Source organism: Marmota flaviventris, chromosome 6, assembly GCF_047511675.1.
Source record: "Marmota flaviventris isolate mMarFla1 chromosome 6, mMarFla1.hap1, whole genome shotgun sequence".
NCBI classification, from domain to species: Eukaryota; Metazoa; Chordata; class Mammalia; order Rodentia; family Sciuridae; genus Marmota; species Marmota flaviventris.
The window spans coordinates 44,754,732-44,773,329 of NC_092503.1; the positions used below are offsets into that span (position 1 = coordinate 44,754,732).

Consider the following 18,598-nt stretch of genomic DNA (forward strand, 5'->3'; position numbering starts at 1 on the left):
GCCTTGCACGCACAAGGCAATCCTCAGCACCACAAAAAAACAAAGCAATATTATCATTGAAAATCCTTAAAGAAGATGCATTGTTGGCAGTTCATCATTAGAACAGATCATGCTTTCTCATTTGAGATAAAGTATTTGACCTGTATGTAAGGACCTATTATACAAAAAAGTACATATACATAATTATATTTCATCCATATATATTTAAGAATGCATCTCCAAAAGTTAAGGTAAAGATATGAAATTCATGTCAAATTCTTCTAGTGTGAATATGCAGTGTATGATTATTCCACTGTAAGTGACAAACTAATTTCTCTGGGTTAAGGTTATGGCCCAGCCTGACTTTTTGCATTATAAAGTTATAGGCCTTGCAAACAGCAAAGGATCTGTGGGACTGTGTGAATATGCAGTTTTTCAGTACCCTTTTTCCATCATTGCCTAAAATATAAGATGATTGAAAAATGGTATTTTTCCCCAGTTATATTCTTCCTTTTACACCTCTTAGTTGACATTCATCTGTTAGAGTTTTTATCACCCAAAGCTATTTGGTTATTCTGAAAAACAGCTCTAAGTGGACAGCTAATTAAACTATTACTACTAGTACTACTACTAATTTTTGTTTTATATTGTTTTTTGGAGTGCTGGCTATTAAACCCAGAGCCTTGCACATGCTTGACAATCCTCAACCCTTTAAACTTATCTTTTTTGGGGGTACCAGGGATTGAACCCAGGGGTGCTTAACCACTAAACCACATCCCCAGCCCTTTTTTAAAAAATTTGAGACAGGTCTCGCCAAGTTGCTAAGGCTGGCTTTGAACTCCTCCTGCCTCTGAGCTGCTGGGATTATAGGCACACACCATCGTGCATATCTAAACTTAATTAGCAGTATTCAGGATAAGGAGGTGATAATTTTGGATATAAGGGTAGCAGTTTCTGAATATAGTAAGTCAATAGTTCATATTAATGCTTCCAACTCAAATTTAACAATTCAGAATTATTGAGTTTTTCTCCCATCTTTGGTTTTGTATTTGTATTTTTTCTATTAAACTGAAGTTTTTTGTTTCTGTCAACATTAATAACAAGCTTTTTTTCTCAATATAGAAAAATTCATTTCAAAGTTATTAAATAACTATTGCCATTAACAGTAAAAAATAATAGAATCTGGCCTAATGTTTCTTTGTAGTTTTTTTTTTTTTTTTTGTCCTTAGAATAAATTTTATTATAGAAAAATATATACACAACCAAGATGTTCATTATATAAGAAATTCTAGAACCTAAGGCTATTTTGGATATAGGTTTTTGGTTTTCTCTCAGGTTTATCTTAAGGCATCAGAGGAACTGTGTCCACTATATATATTAATATATTTCTTTTTCACATTGCACATATGCAGTTGAATTTGGTTGATATGCATGTAATATGACATGCAGTATGATAATATAGACTTGTTTATAGTCTTGGAGAAAAAAACATTAAACCTTTATTGCTTTTGAGTACTTTTCCTCTAACAACTCTTTTATTTTTTTCTTTTTTTTCCAGCCATTGCAGAACCAAAGACAAACAGAAGAGACATGCTCTTTATTGGATCAGGGCGAGGAAGCAGACCAATCTAGGCAGCAGACAGTTCTTTCTAAACGGCCACTATTTGATTTGACTGTGATTGATCAGCTGTTCAAAGAAATGTCCTATTGTTTGCTTGACTTGAAAGCATTGTGCAGTATTCTTAATCAGCGAGCTCAGGGCAAGGAGCCTAATCTTTCATTATTACTGGGAATTAGATGTAAGTGGCTGATGACTTGTCTTTATTTATTGCTTAACAATTAGAAACCTGTCTTCATTAATCAGGAATTTCTTACTGTCTTTTCTCTGTTTATTTTTGTTATCTTCTTTCATACTTAGGTTTATAAGTTTCTGACTCAATTTATGGGTTTAGGTATACCTGTTATTACTTACCTCATTACATAACTTATAGAAGTGAGCAGGTAGGTCATGTTTGATATGGACTTCCCCTTGGCAGAATGCCTAGATATTTTTCCTATACCAAATCTGTAAATGTGTGCGTGGAGTAGAAGTAGGAGTGAATTCCTAATTACTCTTCTATAAAAGTAATAATTCTGTTTGTTTTTATGATGGTTGTATGATAATGCCCAGCTATGTATTCACTGGTAAAATGTTAGATAGATAATACTTTTTCCTTGATACAGTGTGTGTTACATGGCAGTTGCTTAATGTGAGGGCCAGTACTTTCAAATGAGCCAGCTTTCACAGCCTACAGATCTGTTGTGTTTGTCATGCATACCTGTTGTCTTTGCCCTTTTCCATGTGACACCCACCCACTTTCTGCCTCAGTTCTGTCTTCCTCCACACATAATTGTAAGGACTGCCACAATAAAATCCTAGTATGAGCCTTCCTTTTTGTGCTACTTTGGCAGGGATGTTTATCTCTACATATGGTTCCAAATTAGTAGATACTGGCATGTTTATTCATTTTTAATAGAAAAGAAATAGACTTTAGTGAAAAGATAAGAACAGAAAGAACAAAACCACAAATAAGGCTTATAAATAGACTTGTTATATTGACTAACTGTCTCATAGTATGGTTCTTATGTGATCAAAGTAAGGACTAGTTCTTTCTCCAGTTTCATTAAAAAGATTCCAGCATCTTGTCTCATCATAATTATTTTGGCAAATCAAATAATGCTTTTAATCAAGTATATCACTTGTTAAGTGAAACATATATCTGTATTTAGCAGTGTCAGCAGGATTTTCTCTTCCACTTCATAGGTGTCTGTACACATGTGTGGGTATTTAAAAAACACTTCATGTTTTAAGTATATTCACTTACTCAGCAAATACTTATCAGATGCTTTCAGTGGCCCAGGTAATAAGTTAGGTGCTGTTACTGGAGATAAATTGAATACATTCCTTGCCCATACATTAAACAAATTATCTGAGCATCGTTGTAAGTGTTGTAATGGAGACATGGACAAAGGGACAATAGGAGCACAAGGGAGACAAGCAACTAAATCATCCACATGGGAATGGCTGTGAATATTCCATGGAATAGCTGGAGTTTGGTATGTATCTTGAAGAGGAAAAGGAGAAGGTTGCCAGGTGAACATGAGGTGGCTTAGTTAGGAATGATCTCTTGGAAGTAAAAGGCTCAAGAAGTAAAGGCTCACCCACAGAAGACTGATTTTTGCCTACCATTTTAGAGCTGTTCCCCCTTTCAATCATTTTGTAACCTACATTTTTTAATTTTTTACATAAATGACAATAGTGGAATGCATTACACTCATTATTACCCATATACAGCACAATTTTTCTTAACTGTGTATAATACAAAGTATGTTCACACCAAATTATGCCATTATACATGTACTCCTTTTTTGCATTACAATTCTTAATATACATATATACCACAATTTTTCATATCTCTGTTTGTGTATAAGGTATATTGACACAAAATTCAAATCTTCATACATATGTTTTGTATAATGATGACCATCACATTTCACCATCCTTGCTATTCCCCTTCCCCCTAACCCCTTTTCCCTATCTAGAAATAATCTTCCTCCCATGTTCTCCTCCCTACCCCACTTTGAGTCACCTCCCTTATATCAGAGAAAACATTCGGCATTTGGTTTTTTGGGATTGGCTAACTTCACTTAGCATAATCTTCTCTAATGCCATCCATTTCCCTGCAAATTCCATGATTTTGTTTTTTGGTTTTTTTTTAGTGCTGAGTAATATTCCATTGTGTATATATGCTACATTTTTTTTATCCATTCATCCACTGAAGGACAACTTGGTTGGCTCCACAGTTTAGCTATTGTGAATTGTGCTGCTATAAACATTGATGTGGCTGTGTCCCCGTAGTATGCTGTTTTTAGGTCCTTGGGGTCTAGTCCGAGAAGAGGAATAGCTGGGTCAAATGGTGGTTTCATTCCCAGATTTCCAAGGAATCTTCATACTGCTTTCCAAATTGGCTGCATCAGTTTGCAGTCCCACCAGCAATGTATGAGTGTACCTTTTTCCCCACATCCTCACCAAAACTTGTTGTTTGTCTTCATAATAGCTGCCATTCTGACTGGAGTGAGATGGTATCTTAGAGTAGTTTTGATTTGCATTTCTTTGATTGCTAGAGATGATGAGCATTTTTTCATACATTTGTTGATTGATTGTATATCCTCTTCTTAGAAGTGTCTGTTCAGGTCCTTGGCCCATTTATTGATTGGATTATTTGGGTTTTTGTTGCTTAGCTTGTTGAGTTCTTTATATACCCTGAGATTAGTACTCTATCTGATGTGTGAGGGGTAAAATTTTGCTCCCAGGATGTAGGCTCCCTGTTCACCTCACAGATTATTTCTTTTGCTGAGAAAAAACTTTTTAGTTTGAATCCATCCCATTTGTTGATTCTTGTTTTTAATTCTTGTTCTATAAGCATCTCATTAAGGAAGTTGGGGCCTAGCTCCACGTGATGAAGATTAGGGCCTACTTTTTTTCTATTAGACGCAGAGTCTCTAGTTTAATCCCTAGATCCTTGATCCATTTTGAGTTGAGTTTTTGTGCATGGTGAGAGATAGAGATTCAGTTTCATTTTGTTGCATATGGATTTCCAGTTTTCCCAGCACCATTTGTTGAAGTGCATGCTTTTGGCACCGTTGTCTAATATAAGATAGTTGTAATTTTGTGGGTTAGTCTCTGTGTCCTCTATTCTGTACCATTGGTCTACCAGCCTGTTTTGGTGCCCAGTACCATGCTGTTTTTGTTACTATTGCTCTGTAGTATAGTTTAAGGTCTGGTATTGTGATGCCACCTGCTTCACTCTTCCTATTTAGAATTGCTTTAGCTATTCTGGGTCTCTTATTTTTCCAGATAAGTAACCTACATTTTTTACTATAGCATTTGTTAATGTTTTCCATAATATGGTAATAGAGCTATCGTAATATGAACAAAAGATTTAGGAATCTTACCTCTTTCACCCCACACCCCAATGTGTACTTCTTCCAATCATTAAAGTTCAAACCTGGAATCCTTACCTTATATTTATTTGGTATTGTGAAAATTTGACCAGCCAACTCTTTTGCCAGAAGCAATGGATTCATTTGAATTTTTATCTCGTGACTCCTTTGGTTAGCTGTTGATTCTGCTCCCCACACTCCTTAAAACTCTTATTACCTTGGTTTCCATGACATCATTCTCTAGGTTCTGCTTTTGCCTTTGTGACTGCTCAGTCTCAGTCTTCCATGGATTTCCTTACTACTTCTGTATTAGGGCTTCCAGAAACTTTTTGTTGGTGGTTTTATTTGTTTGTTTTTCAATAACATTTTTTTAATGAAACCAATACCCTTTATTTTATTTGTTTATTTTTTATATGGTGCCGAGGATCAAACCCAGTGCCTCACACATGCTAGGCAAGCGCACTGCCACTGAGCCACAACCCCCCATCCCCTTGTTGTTAGTTTTTTATTTCTTTTTTTATTTAATCCTTTTTCTGCATAATCTTATACCTGCCCTGTTATTGTTAAACCTTTTCCACCAAACAAATGTTTATCTCTTTCCCTGCCTAGAATATTTCTTCTGGGCTCCTTGTAGTTCATCTGTGTGTATTTGAGAACTGGCTGTTTCATAGGCATCAGAAACTCAACATGGCTTAAGCAGAACCTATCTAAACTTTCTCCTTGCAGTGTGTAAGTAGTGCCAACATTCACCTATCACCCTAGCCCAGATTTTTTACTTCACTTTGCTTCTTCCTTCATCTGTGAACTCCCCAAGCTCTGACCCTCACCCAAATTGATGATTGTTCCTTACAAGATCTTTCATCCCTGTACTATGTGTAACCCATTTTCCTCACAGTCCTTTCCCTAGTCCATTTTTCACATTTTTTCCAGAGTGATCTGTCTTCTAAACCTCGAATCTGGTTTCCTAATACTTACTCTCCTCTGTGAGAGAAATAGCACTGCCTACCTTGGTAGGCTTATTTCTTGTCATTCTTCTCTCATGATTTGTACCGTATCATTTTAGAGCTGGACACTAATTTTATTGAAGTTTGTCAAATTATTTCAGACTCTTTAATTTTCTTCCTCTATACTTTTGTTCATTCTGCTTTCTTGGCCCTCTTAGTGAGTATTTGATATTTCTTTTGTTAGGGCTGGTTGTTCTCTTCCTTTAGTGCTTCTATAGCTTGTAGTTCAGGTTATCACAATACTCACTGTGCTCATTTGTTTATGAAATCATGTGTAAAGCATTGAGAACAAGCCACTGACCTGCACATCTAGCATGACCCCTGGACTCAGGGCAAATGTCCATTTAATGTTTGTTAAAATAACAGTTTATCTAACCTTATGTCTTTAATAAACTACTAGGACTAATGAAGGTAGAAGGAAAGGTTTATTTCACAGTCACTGGCTGTGCTTGATTTTAGGTTGTGACATGCTCACAAATAGATACTGGAGTAAGCAAGTAAAAGCTAGCTGATTTACTCCTTGTTACTGAGACTTTGGGCAACCAGCTATCAACTTGATTCAGTTGTTTGGGATTATAAGGCCCCAAACCTCTGTATATTTTGAAAATTAATATTTGCATGCCAATAAAAACCCATTTTGCAATCATAAAAATTTAAACTACTTCCTCTGCAAATGATTTCTAGATTTTATCAAAAGGAAAGAACTGGGTTCTCTAGTTGAACTTGGAAAGAAACATTTGATTATGTTCTTTTTCACTTTTGGAACATTGTCATCAATTAAATATGTTGAATTTTATGTATTGCTGTATGAATTTAACACATCTTAATTAACAAAAATTTTAAAGGACCAGGTAGATAATACCTATTTAAATATCAAATGATGCATAGTTTAAATCTGAGCCTCATTGATATTCAGTGCATAATATTATGTTTCCATGATGATTAAGATGAAAATCCTAAAACGTCTTTATTCAAAGCAAAATGAGTCATTCTTCTGTCCATTTTTTATTTACACAGCAATGAATTGTTCAGCTGAAGAGACTGAAAGTGACCACAGCTCAGAAACACTTGCTAAAAGACTGTCAGATGTGTGCCAGTTACGGAGAGACATTGATGAATTAAGAACTACAATATCAGACCGCTATGCTCAGGACATGGGAGATAACTGCATAACCCAGTGATCAAGTGTTGGTCCCACAGCAATAATGACCCATTGTTAAATGCTGCTGAGTTAGAGTTCTTCATATTTCTTTTTAAGAGTTACAATGGAAAATTGCAAGTGACATACCACTTGCACATAGGTTGTCTGTATGTGTGTGGGTGTGGGTATGTGTGTGTTGATTTGTTTAATTGAGGGAAAATAGGAATGTGAGGAGATTTTTAAGGGGCTTATCTAATCAGGCAAAATAATTATCATTTGAAAAATGTGATAAAGTCAACAAGAAAAAGCAAATTTCCAAACTACTGATTATAGGACCAATTTTTGAATAGTGCCCTTCAGATAAAGGGACAGGATTTTGTTTACTTCTGTAGGTTTTATGTGTTTGCATATGCATATGTTTGAGGTTTGTGTGTGTGTAAGTGCTTTTAAGTTCACATAATTATAAGGATTTCAAGCATCAAATCAAATCTTCTAAGAAAGGCACACACTGTTTATTCTTTTTTTCATATGGAAACTTGTGTTGTATTTTGATATTTTCAGGGGCTAGCTGAATAAGAGTTCCAACAGTAGGCAAGTGTTTAATAGAAGTACAGCAGGCAAAACCATTTGTGATTTAAATAATCACTGAACTGAGATGATGAGGTTCTGGAGTTGGGATAGGTCAGCTTTTTCTCCAGAGTGATTGTAAGAGTGTGAAGTACTGATGTGATAATCTTTTTCATCAGCACTATAATTTATACATTACAAGAAAGTTTAACATAAGTTGAAATTATTTTATCCTATCTCTTACTACTTACAGTTTTTTTGTTTATATATGGCAGTATAAACAAAGCCATATATAATTAATGCAAACAAGGCCTCAGATCATTGTTAAGCAAAGATTGTCAGACTGACTCTGGAATGATAGTTTATTTATCAAAGTCTCAGCATTTACATTTTAACAGTTTTGTACCTGTTTTAATTTTGCAACTACATTAAGAGAAAGCCAGCTCTTTATCTGAACTAACACTAACATAAAACAAAATCTAAACCTAGATGATAATTTTATTTCCTTTTATTAGATATATTTCATTAATAACAGGGATTGTTATAGAATATGAACTTGGCTTGGTTAGTTATTCATCTGGAAGACAGGGTATTAGTATGAAATAAACTGATTTTTAATAGACATGCAACGTGTAAACTTCTAAATGAATGTTATCTATGTTTTAGTTCTTCAGAGCATTGATCATATTCTTTTGAATATACTTAGTTATGGTAAACTATTGTCCCCTATAAATTGGTTTGATTTTTCAATATTGTCAGGATTTACTTAGGCAAGACTAAAGAAGTGGGGAATACGATGTATAGATCAGTCAGGATGATATTGTTTGTTTGGGAGCAGATCATATGCCTGTTTTCTTGCCAAGCATATGTATACAAAGGCTGCTCCTAGAAAAGATTTTTTTTTTTCTGTTCTCAACAGAGAAAGCATAATAGAGCAAGGCCTTCAAGGAGACACCCAGGAAAACTCTATTTAGAATGTTGGCTTATTTACAGCTCTCACTAAACTGTTACATGATTCTAGTTCAACACTTCACTATAATACACTGTAAGACATCACATCTCCCTTTCTTTCAGTGCCTGAGTCCATGCTGCTCCTCTTTATAGGATTTGGCCACTAAGAAATCAGTGCATTATAGTGATTCTGCATCCTAAGGTCCCTGACCTCAGAAAGGACTTAGTCACTATAAGAACTTGGTTTCCTAATGTATTCATTTGGTTTTTAGTGTTAGTTCTTTGAAGACAATCAAAAAGTAGTAAATTTGTACAAAAAAAAAAAAAAATGGATGCAAAGAATTCTGCCTTACAAGGATTAATATCTGTGAAGATGTCCCTTTACAGAAAAGTGGATCATAATATCTGCCACAGTTCAGCCACAATTGCACCCAATAACATTTTTACATTCTCTTTGAATAGAATTCACACCTTCCTACCGTGATTTCAAAAATAAGGCACCCTTGGGTCAATAGGTTCTTACTTAAATATCTCCTAAGTTTAATAGTTTATGTTGTGGAGTTTTATGGTTATTATTCTTTCAAGCAGACTTATGACCATTTGTTTTACTCTCTTAAAGGTACAGTTTGTTTGTTTTTTTTTCCCTAGCCTGGTTGGGATTGAAATGATTTTTTGTTTTAGTAAATTTTCTTTCTAAAACTTACAAAATTTAATTTAATTAACATATCTTAAGGTAAAAAATATAACAAGAACTTTTGCTGATGTATTTCACTTTGGAAATTGTATACTCTTGTTTTAAAAAAGCATGAAGATATGATAGTTTTAAGTATAATCTTGGATTATAAAATATAATTTCTTAGAGTCTGAAGTTTGTAAAGGGGCCTAGAAAATAAGTAGAAGTTTTGTAAGGAATTCTGAGAAAAAAATGAATCTAGTAACATTCTAATTAGGCAGCTTTTAATTTTTAATTTTTATTTTTCAGAAAACTTCCCTTCCTCAAGACACCCACACCCTCTTGTGTTAGAGCAGTCAGTAATAATATTGGTGTCACATTAAAAACAAATATTTTACTATTAGGTCAGCTAAGACAGACAAATAGCAACACTATGGTGTCTTGCCCCAGAGTGTTCATAGAAGTTATTACAGTGATACATACCTGAAATGGAAATTAATTTAAGTTTTAAAGTCAGTCTATTTGAAAACTTCTTTAGATAATTAAACCTCTTTTTAATTATGCTTTTGTGTATTATTAAATGCTTATCTTTTTAGGAAGTGTCATAATTGATCTTTTGCGCTTTGAAGTAAAGCCTGTTCTAACTCACTCATATTCAGCGTGGATGAATATGACTCCATAACAGATCCACTTTGGCTGTGCACATAACAACATTAGCTGAGTCAAGGGCACAAAAGCTGTTTTCATTTGATGTCAGAAAAATACGAAGACTTTAGATTGTTAATAAATTTTTAATGGCCTGTAATTTTTAAAAAGTGTTTAAGTATTGACTAGGTAAGATATGCCTGAACTTATTTTTAAAAATATGTGGCCCCATTTTATATTTGAAATAGGATTTAATATTTCAATTTAGCAGTATCATATCTTAGTGAAATTTATTTTGGTTGTGACAGTTTATTAAACTGAAATAGGCTTTCTTCCAGTAGCTTGTTAAAGACAATCCCAAGGGCTGGAAAGTGTTGCTAAAATGAAAATTGTACATTTCTGACTTAGTAATAAGCTTGCAAATTAATTCTGTCATTGTGCAAAACTCAATAGGAATCTTTTAGAGAATATTTTTAAAGAAACTACTTTAATGGGAAAATGTCCTTTAAATATCAGTAATAGTTCATTGAGTCACAGTAACTGAACACCTGGACTGTATTTTTACAGAGCACAGTTCAGCTCAGGCATAACTTGAGTTTGGATTATTGGCATTCTGTTATTTAGATTTCTATCACTGTAGATATGTAATTACATATGTAAGCAATTCTTATAACCATGCTCACTCAGACTGCCAATAACTGTAGCTCTCAGAGCTAAAGTTAATTGATTTTGTTTTCCATTTTCAACAGTTCTTTTCAGTGTTCACAAAACAAGAGGAACTATTTTCTATTTGTTATAAAAAGTAAACTTCCAACTTTGCCCCCAAAATGCCATTCATAGTAATTGCCATATGATTATATCACACATTTAATCATGAAGGGGAAATATTTGGGAATTTTTTTCTTATTTAAAAGAATACAATATGAATGGTTTCAAATCAGTAAGTCTTTAAGGAGCACTGTTGCAGCTGCGTTCAGAGAGAACCTTTTGTGCCTTTTTGCCTGCAGCAAGTGTTCATTCTATCTTACATGAGTTATAAGAATGGTGATGATTGTTGCACCTTGTTCTTTAAATAGACTTGATTAAGGACTTTTTTTTTTTTTTTTTAAGCAAGGAACATTTGTCATTAGGAAGTGGATGCCTTAGTGAACATGAAAGGAAGTATCACGTTCTTGGAGCCCAGCCTCCCTGTATAGTGTGAGGAATTCCTATAGAATGTATTCATTTGTTGTGTATATGTATGTACATAGATATATATGAGTAGTTATTTAAATATATAAATGTAAAGTTCAGTGTCATGTTGGTGTGATGGCAAGAAGTAGTAAGGTGCTAGGTGGTTACATTAAAAGCACAGCTGAGTGCATAATCAGTCACTGTGACTGGTGGTTTTTGTAAACTAGGTTCAGTTTTTGAACCATCCAAAATACCTCATATGTAAATACAGTGTTCATAACTTAATTAAAATACAGTTATTGTAAAAAGAATGTGAAGCCACTGGCTGGCTTATGCCTTCTGACCTATCACTTTTGCCTCCTTTTTTAAAGGGGTTGTTTTTGGTTTTATCTTTTAATAGGGTTTACAGCTAGAATTTTGAATGCCAAAGCTCTATTTATTAAACTAAGAAAAAAGTTTTCAATGTTAATGGCTAGTATTTTTCCACTGGATTATTGTTTGTTGATGTTGGAATTTGTATTTACAGAGAAATAAATTTTTTATAAAAAGATTTATGTATTCCTGCTGCCTACTGTTAATTGAATGTATTTGAAACTCCAGACTCCCTGTCCTGAATTCTCAATGACAAGAATATGCTGACTTGACTTTTAGGTAAAAGCCTTCTATAAATATAAGAGACCCTTCGACTAGAATATGAAGACTTCTGCCTCTTAAGTCTGTCTTATAAGCTTTTTCTCAGGCTTTCCTATGAAAGGTATGGAGATTTTCTGATGTCAGGAGTCATAAATACAAAGTCACACTTGTATACATTTCAGATAATTGTGCTATATTCATCTTATGAATTTCTAAAATTCATGTTTGTTTAAATTAGTCTGATTTTTGAAAAATCAGTTTTTCAAAAAACTCTGGCTTCAGTTCTTCACATTACTAAAAGTTTGGATTGGTGAGCCAAATTATTTTTTATTTTCCTCATTCAAATCAGAGGTTGAAACTACTGAAACATGTACAAATGCAGCCTTAGTGTGGACTTCGAGCTTGATGTTTGCTAGACTAGGCCCAGAGATGGCCTGTGATGGCACCTGAGGTTCTTGATCTGAAACAAAGGCTGGAGACTCGCTTCTGGTTAATATTTAGATCAGCAGCATCTTTTTCCAGTTCAGATAACTTGGCATTGCTCTCAGAGTGTTTAATAAAGCCTTTCTTTAAATTATCAGGAAAAAGATACCTTTGGAAATCCTGCATCAAGTGTCATAGAAATGGGGTGGAATAGATAAAATCCTAGAATATTTCTAGACCAGTAGTTTCTTCTTCAAAATCAAAGATTATTTTTTAATCTGTTTTTATTTTTTAAAAAGATACTTTAATGGGGTAATCAACACAAGTTTTTGGTGGGGTGTTGATTTTGGTAATATTTTGAGCTTTATTAAAATGTCTACTCTCAATATTCCAATGAAGTAATAAAATCACAAGGAGAAAAAAAAATGTCAGCTTTCCCCAAACAGATACATTCTATCTCAAAAAAGGAGACTCAGTTTAAAATATGATGTGAAATGTTAGTAATGGCACAAATGCCCAGATTATTGAATCAGTAAAACAAATAGTTTACAAGAGGAAATTCCAGTTTCAGAAATGAAATCATGACAAAAGACTTCTTAAAAAGAATTTTTAAGTGCTGTCCTTGACCAAGAATTTGGTGTGACCACTATAAGAAAAAAAATCAAATTTAGTCTGCCTATTTTTTTTCTCTAAACATAGCCTTATTCCATCTCTTGATTCCTCCCTAAAAGAAGTTTTGAGCTAAACATTTACCAATACCCTGTAACAAGGAACTTCTACTCAGATGTTCACTTGAGATAATTAAAAACAAATGCTTAGAGACTTTATTTAAATGAACATTTATTGCAGCTTATTTCATATCACAAACTGGAAACAGCCCAGGGTCTATTAGTAAGATTTCTTGACCAAGCATTTAAAAAGAACTTTTTTTCCCCCACAACTTTGGGTTCTAAGAGTCATTCATATTCTATGTACTTTTTTGGTGAACAAGAAAAGTTGAGACTACCTGCTTATCATGGCCACTTGTGTTAACATTTCCCTCTGGAGTATTATCCTTTGTCATGATGCCAACATGTTCCATGATTCCACAACTCAGGTGAAGCACTTGATCTCATCCTGAAACAAACCTTTTGTGCTATTTGTTAATTATTCAGGGGCTCATCTCATACCAGACTTCAGCAATAAGCAGGCACCTTATTACACAGAGGCATGAAATTTTTGTGAAATAATTTTCCTCCATCTCTTACTAATCTCCACACTTGTGGGTCCAGGCCATAGACTGAGACATAGTTATCTTGCAGCTCTGGCATTTCTAAAGCATAGCATTCTCATCCTGTTTTATTCTAGTTATGTAGGTTTTAGTAAGGGCAAATCTAAGGTCTAGTATAAGAGAGGAACAAAATGCCATTTTTTTAAATAAATGCAATTGCATCTAAATTTGAGAAGACTTATGCACAAGTCTGGAGAAAAATAATAGTACAGTGGGCATCCCATTTAAACAAGGAAGCGAGTTATTTCTTATTCCTACACTGACAAAAGCATTTAGTCAGAAAACAAGTGGTTAAAGTTGTTTAATGACCCATGATGATTAAAACACAGCACAGTGTGTCTTCTCTATATTATCATCATTATTCTTTATTAACCAAGCACTTGAGCACATGCCAAGTAAAAGGACCTTGCATAAATTATTCTACTCATCCCTAAATATAATATCCTATTAAGTAGGTGCTATTATTATCCCACCTTAGAGATTGAGGCACAGAGAGGTGACATCTTGACTAAGCTGGAACAGCATGTAACTCCCTCCCAAACCTGCTCCTTCACTGGGCTTCAGTATATCTTGCACCTTCATTCCAAGAATACTTTCTAGTGACATTCTCCCTCACATCCCATATGTATTCATTTCCTAATACATCTGTAACAAATTACCACAAATGTATTAGTTTCACAACATATATTTTACATTCATTCTAGAGGTCAGAAGTCCTAAGTGGATGTCGGCTAAAATCAAATTATTGTCGGCCTGGGAGCAAATCTGTTTCTCAGCCTTTTCTAGCTTGTAGAGATCACCAAATTCCTTGGCTTGAGGCTCCATTCTTCCATCTTCAAAACTAGTGATATTGGGCCGAGTCCCTCTCACACTACCATTTCTTTGGTTCTCTTCTACCTCCCTCTTTCCCTTTTAAGAACCTTCTGATTACATTAGGCCCATCCAGGAAAATGTCCATATTTCAAGGTGAGCTGATTTGTAACTAAGTCAGTTTTCCATTACTATAACAAATACCTGAGATGATCAGCTATAAAAGGTTTATTTGGTCTCACAGTTTGGGGGTTTTCAGATCATGATTGATTGCACCATTGCTTTGGGTCTATGGTGAAGCAGTGGATGGGAGAAGTGTGAAGTGGAGCAAGCCATTTGCTACATGGCAGGGGAGTGGAAAGGGAAAGAGGAATGGGTCGAGGTCCCAGTATCCCCCTCAATGACATGTCCTCAGTGACTAGAGGACCCTTACTAGGCCCCTCTTAAAGGTTCTACCACTTCCCAACAGCACCAAGGTGGGAACTAGACTTTTAGGACCCTTAGGGGACATTTCAGAAGACCCAAACTCCAGCACTAATGTTAGTTCTCTCTGCAACCTTAATCTAATGTACTCACAGGTTCTGAGGATTGCAAGGCAGACATCTTGGGACCCATTATTCTATCTTCCATAGCATGTCTTCAAACAGTTGCTAACTCTTTTTAAAAAGTCTAAATTAACTGATTTTTTTACATTAAATTATTTCCATTTCCCTTGCTCTGAGACCCAAATTACTATAATTTTCTTATATTGGTGAATCTGAAACACCTTTGATTTTAACAGTCAAATGGAGAACAAGTGGTAAGGCCTTGACCTACGGGAGGTACAGAGTTAGAAGGATGACATCTGTATAATCTAATGTACTCACAGGTTCCTCAAAAGATCCAGATGAAGCAGCTTGCCCAGCTCCAATTATGACCAAGTTCCACCTAGAGAGCCTAGAACCAAGGCTGGAGCTGAGACTGGACAACTGAGTGAGGCCCACTGAGTCTGGAGCATTGCCTTAAGATGAATCCAGCTAAGCCTATCCCTGGAGACTGGCACTAAGGTTTGAGCCCCACACAGCAAAGCCAGAACCAAGAACAGAGGTACCATCTTAAACCAGGTGTGCTCTGCAATGCCGATGCTTGTGAAAGGCTTTCTTCCCAGATCGAGAAGAAGCCTATCCTCAGAGAACAAGGAAGAAACTTGATGAAAAGCAAATTAAAACAGGATTTGACAAAGTCACTACCATAAAGCATATCCAAAAGCATCATCTGTTCCAATGGTGTCTTAGATTGTGTTTTTCACTGTAACAAATGCCTGATACTGGGTAATTTATACAGAAGTTTTCTTGGCTAATAGCCTAGAAAATGAGAATGGACCTGACACATGTTCAGCAGCAGGTGAGGACCTTCTTGCTGCATCATAACATGGTAGAGGGTATTGCATAACAAAACAGAGCAAACATATGTCAGCTCTTGGCTCTTCCTCTTTTATAAAACCACCAGTCCCATCATGAAGACCTGAGCCTAATGAATTATCTAATCCCAATTATATTGCAAAGGTCCTCTCTCTGAATACCATCAATATGAATTTGGAGAGTAAGTTTAAACATGAGTTTCAGAAGGGCATTCCAACTATGCCAGATAGGGCTGATTCTGATTCCCTTTTCACAGCTTGCCATGTATATCAACTCAGTGATGATATGGCCAACCTTACAAAAATTAATAATGCTATTTTACTTGGTAGAACATCATGCAAAAACAGCAGAGGATACTGATTACCAGTGAGGTTGTGATCACCACTCTGGGCTGGCTGAAGGAATTAACTAAAAAAAAACCACTTTCATTTGCGTAGCCTTCACCTGTTCAGTTGCCTGATGATGGATGAGATTGACAAGGGGTTGAACTGGGCCATTTTGTTGAGTTTTTTCAGTTGCTAGAGATGCTCAGTTATTATTATTACAACCCAAGGATACAAGTATTTGTTTTTCTTCCATGCCGATCTGGTCACATCAAGCTCCTACTTGAATCCTTCTTAAGAAGAACACAAAGAGAATGGACAAACTGCCAAGCCTTACCTCCTCATGCAGAAGGACATAAGGGGCAAGCCCAAGGTAATTACCCTTACAAGGAATGAGGCTACAGTGGAGATATTCACAGATCAGGATCCACTGTACTGGAGCTGGGGTTGTGGCTCAAGTGGTAGAGTGCTCGCTTAGCACCTGTGAGGCACTGAGTTCCATCCTCAGCACCACATAAAAATAAAATAAAGATATTGTATCCACCTAAAACTAAAAAATAAATAACCAAAAATATCCACTGTACTCTGATGAGAAAGACTTGTATATGTACTAATTCCTGATGCAGTTACTGTGTGCCAAAAGCATCACCTACATGGAACACCTCTCTGGACTCCTCAAGTCCTGAATATCATGCTGCTGATGCTGCATGTCTGTAACCACCAGAAGGAGAGGCTCAGAACTTTGATCCAGGTTTGGAAGTCCATGTTATCAGGGCAACAAATTTCCAGGCAGACTACATGGACATTTTCAAGGAGCAAATGCATTTTGCTCAACTGAGAAAGTGGAACACTAAAACTTGCAGGCTTACTTTTGTATTGAGCATGCAATGATGGCCTGAAAAATGAGCTGAGATATATAAGGCAGGAAAAGATGATCAGCAAGAGGAGTGTTGGAGAAAAAAGCAGATAAAGGTCTTGAAACGGTGGTACCATTTGTTTGTATTTTCATCCATTGTTTAAATATGACCTGAAAATCAAGTATCCACTTCAATCTGGTAAAGTGCCCCTGAAGGGAGTAAGAGTAAAGGAAAATGGTAGTTTCCTTCAATTATTTTTTTAGTAAGTTTATATCATTAAAAGGTATAGAATTTTGTTGACTCTTCATCAACTGAGGTGATTGTGTGGGAATTTTTTTCTTCATTCTGTTAATACGATTATTACTTGATTTTTGTATTTTGAACCATCCTTGCCTTATTGGAATAAATTCCACTTAGTCATGATGTATAATTCCTTTAGAATTTTGTTGAATATGGTAAGTTAGTTTTTAGTTGAGGCCTCTTCTGACTTTTTAGTACTTTAACTTTTATTTTTTTACAGGAATTTTACTAGCATGCACCGAGGAATGGACTTATTTTTGTTTTTTCCTGTTTCAATTGGGTTCAGCTCTTTGAATTTGTGAATTGATATCTTTCATTCACCTTGGAAAAGTCTAAGTTTTTATTCTTTTAAATATTGTTTTGGCCTCACTTTTTCCTCTCCCTCCGTGTCTCCAATTATATGTATCTTCCATTAAAAATTTTTTTTTTGTTCTTTTTAGATATACATGACAGAGAGTATATTTTGACATGTTACACATACATGGAGTATAACTTATTCTAATTAAGATCCCATCTTTGTGGTTATACACCTTCCATTTTTATTCCCTGCTTTTGCTGCGCTTTTGATCTTTCTTCATTCTGAATTTTCTCTTCTGATTGATCTTCAATTGTTTCTTTCTTTCTCTTAGCTATATTAACTATCTGTGAAATCCATCTGAGTTCTTAAATCAATTATTGTATTTTTCCCACATTTTTCATCTATACATTATGGTTGTACATAATGATAGGATTTGTTGTTACATATTTGTACATGCAAATAATATAATGATTTAATTTGGCCAATCTCACTCCCCAGCACTTCCCACTTCCCACCTTTGGTTTCTTTCCTCTATTGATTTCCCTTTGATTTTCATGAAGTCTGCTGCTACCTTTCCCCCCGCACCTTTTCTCCACTAGCTTCTGGGAGAAAACATACAACCCAACTTAGGTGCCCTTCAACAGATGAATGGATAAAAAGATAGAATATTACTCACCCTTAAGGAAGAATGAAATTATAGCATTTGCAGGCAAATGGATGGAGCTGGAGAATATCATGCTAAGTGAAATAAGCCAGTCCCAAAAAACCAAAAGCCAAATATTTTCTCTGACATGCAGATGCTAATTCATAATGAGGGGTGGACTAGGGATGAATAGAGTTACTTTAGATTAGGTAGGAGTGAAGGGAAACGAGGGGATATGGGTGTCAGAAGGATAATAGAATGAATCAGACATTATTACTCTATGAACATATATAGCTATATGACTGGTATGAATCTACATCATGTACAACCAGAAGAATGAGAAATTATATTCCATTATATATGATGTATCAAAGTGCATTCTGCTCTCATGTATAACTAAAACAATTTTTTAAAATAAGTATTGGTGATTAGGGAGCCCATGAAACCTGCTGATTATTCTTTTAACTCCTGACAAATAAAATGCTTTTCTAGCTTAAAAAAAAAGAAGAAGAAGATACAAACTCA

General features: G+C 35.1%; 1 protein-coding gene across 2 annotated transcripts in view; it reads left to right on the forward strand.

The window, feature by feature from the left end:
* Cep85l (centrosomal protein 85 like) overlaps positions 1–11,674 on the forward strand; it is a 161,176-nt gene extending 149,502 nt beyond the window's left edge. For both annotated transcript variants that reach the window (XM_071613072.1, XM_071613071.1), the window contains exons 12-13: positions 1,538–1,778; positions 6,984–11,674. In XM_071613072.1, the coding sequence (XP_071469173.1) occupies positions 1,538–1,778; positions 6,984–7,147 (405 nt within the window). In that variant the 3' untranslated portion in view covers positions 7,148–11,674. The remainder of the gene's footprint in view (positions 1–1,537; positions 1,779–6,983) is intronic.
* Positions 11,675–18,598: the final 6,924 nt, after the last annotated feature.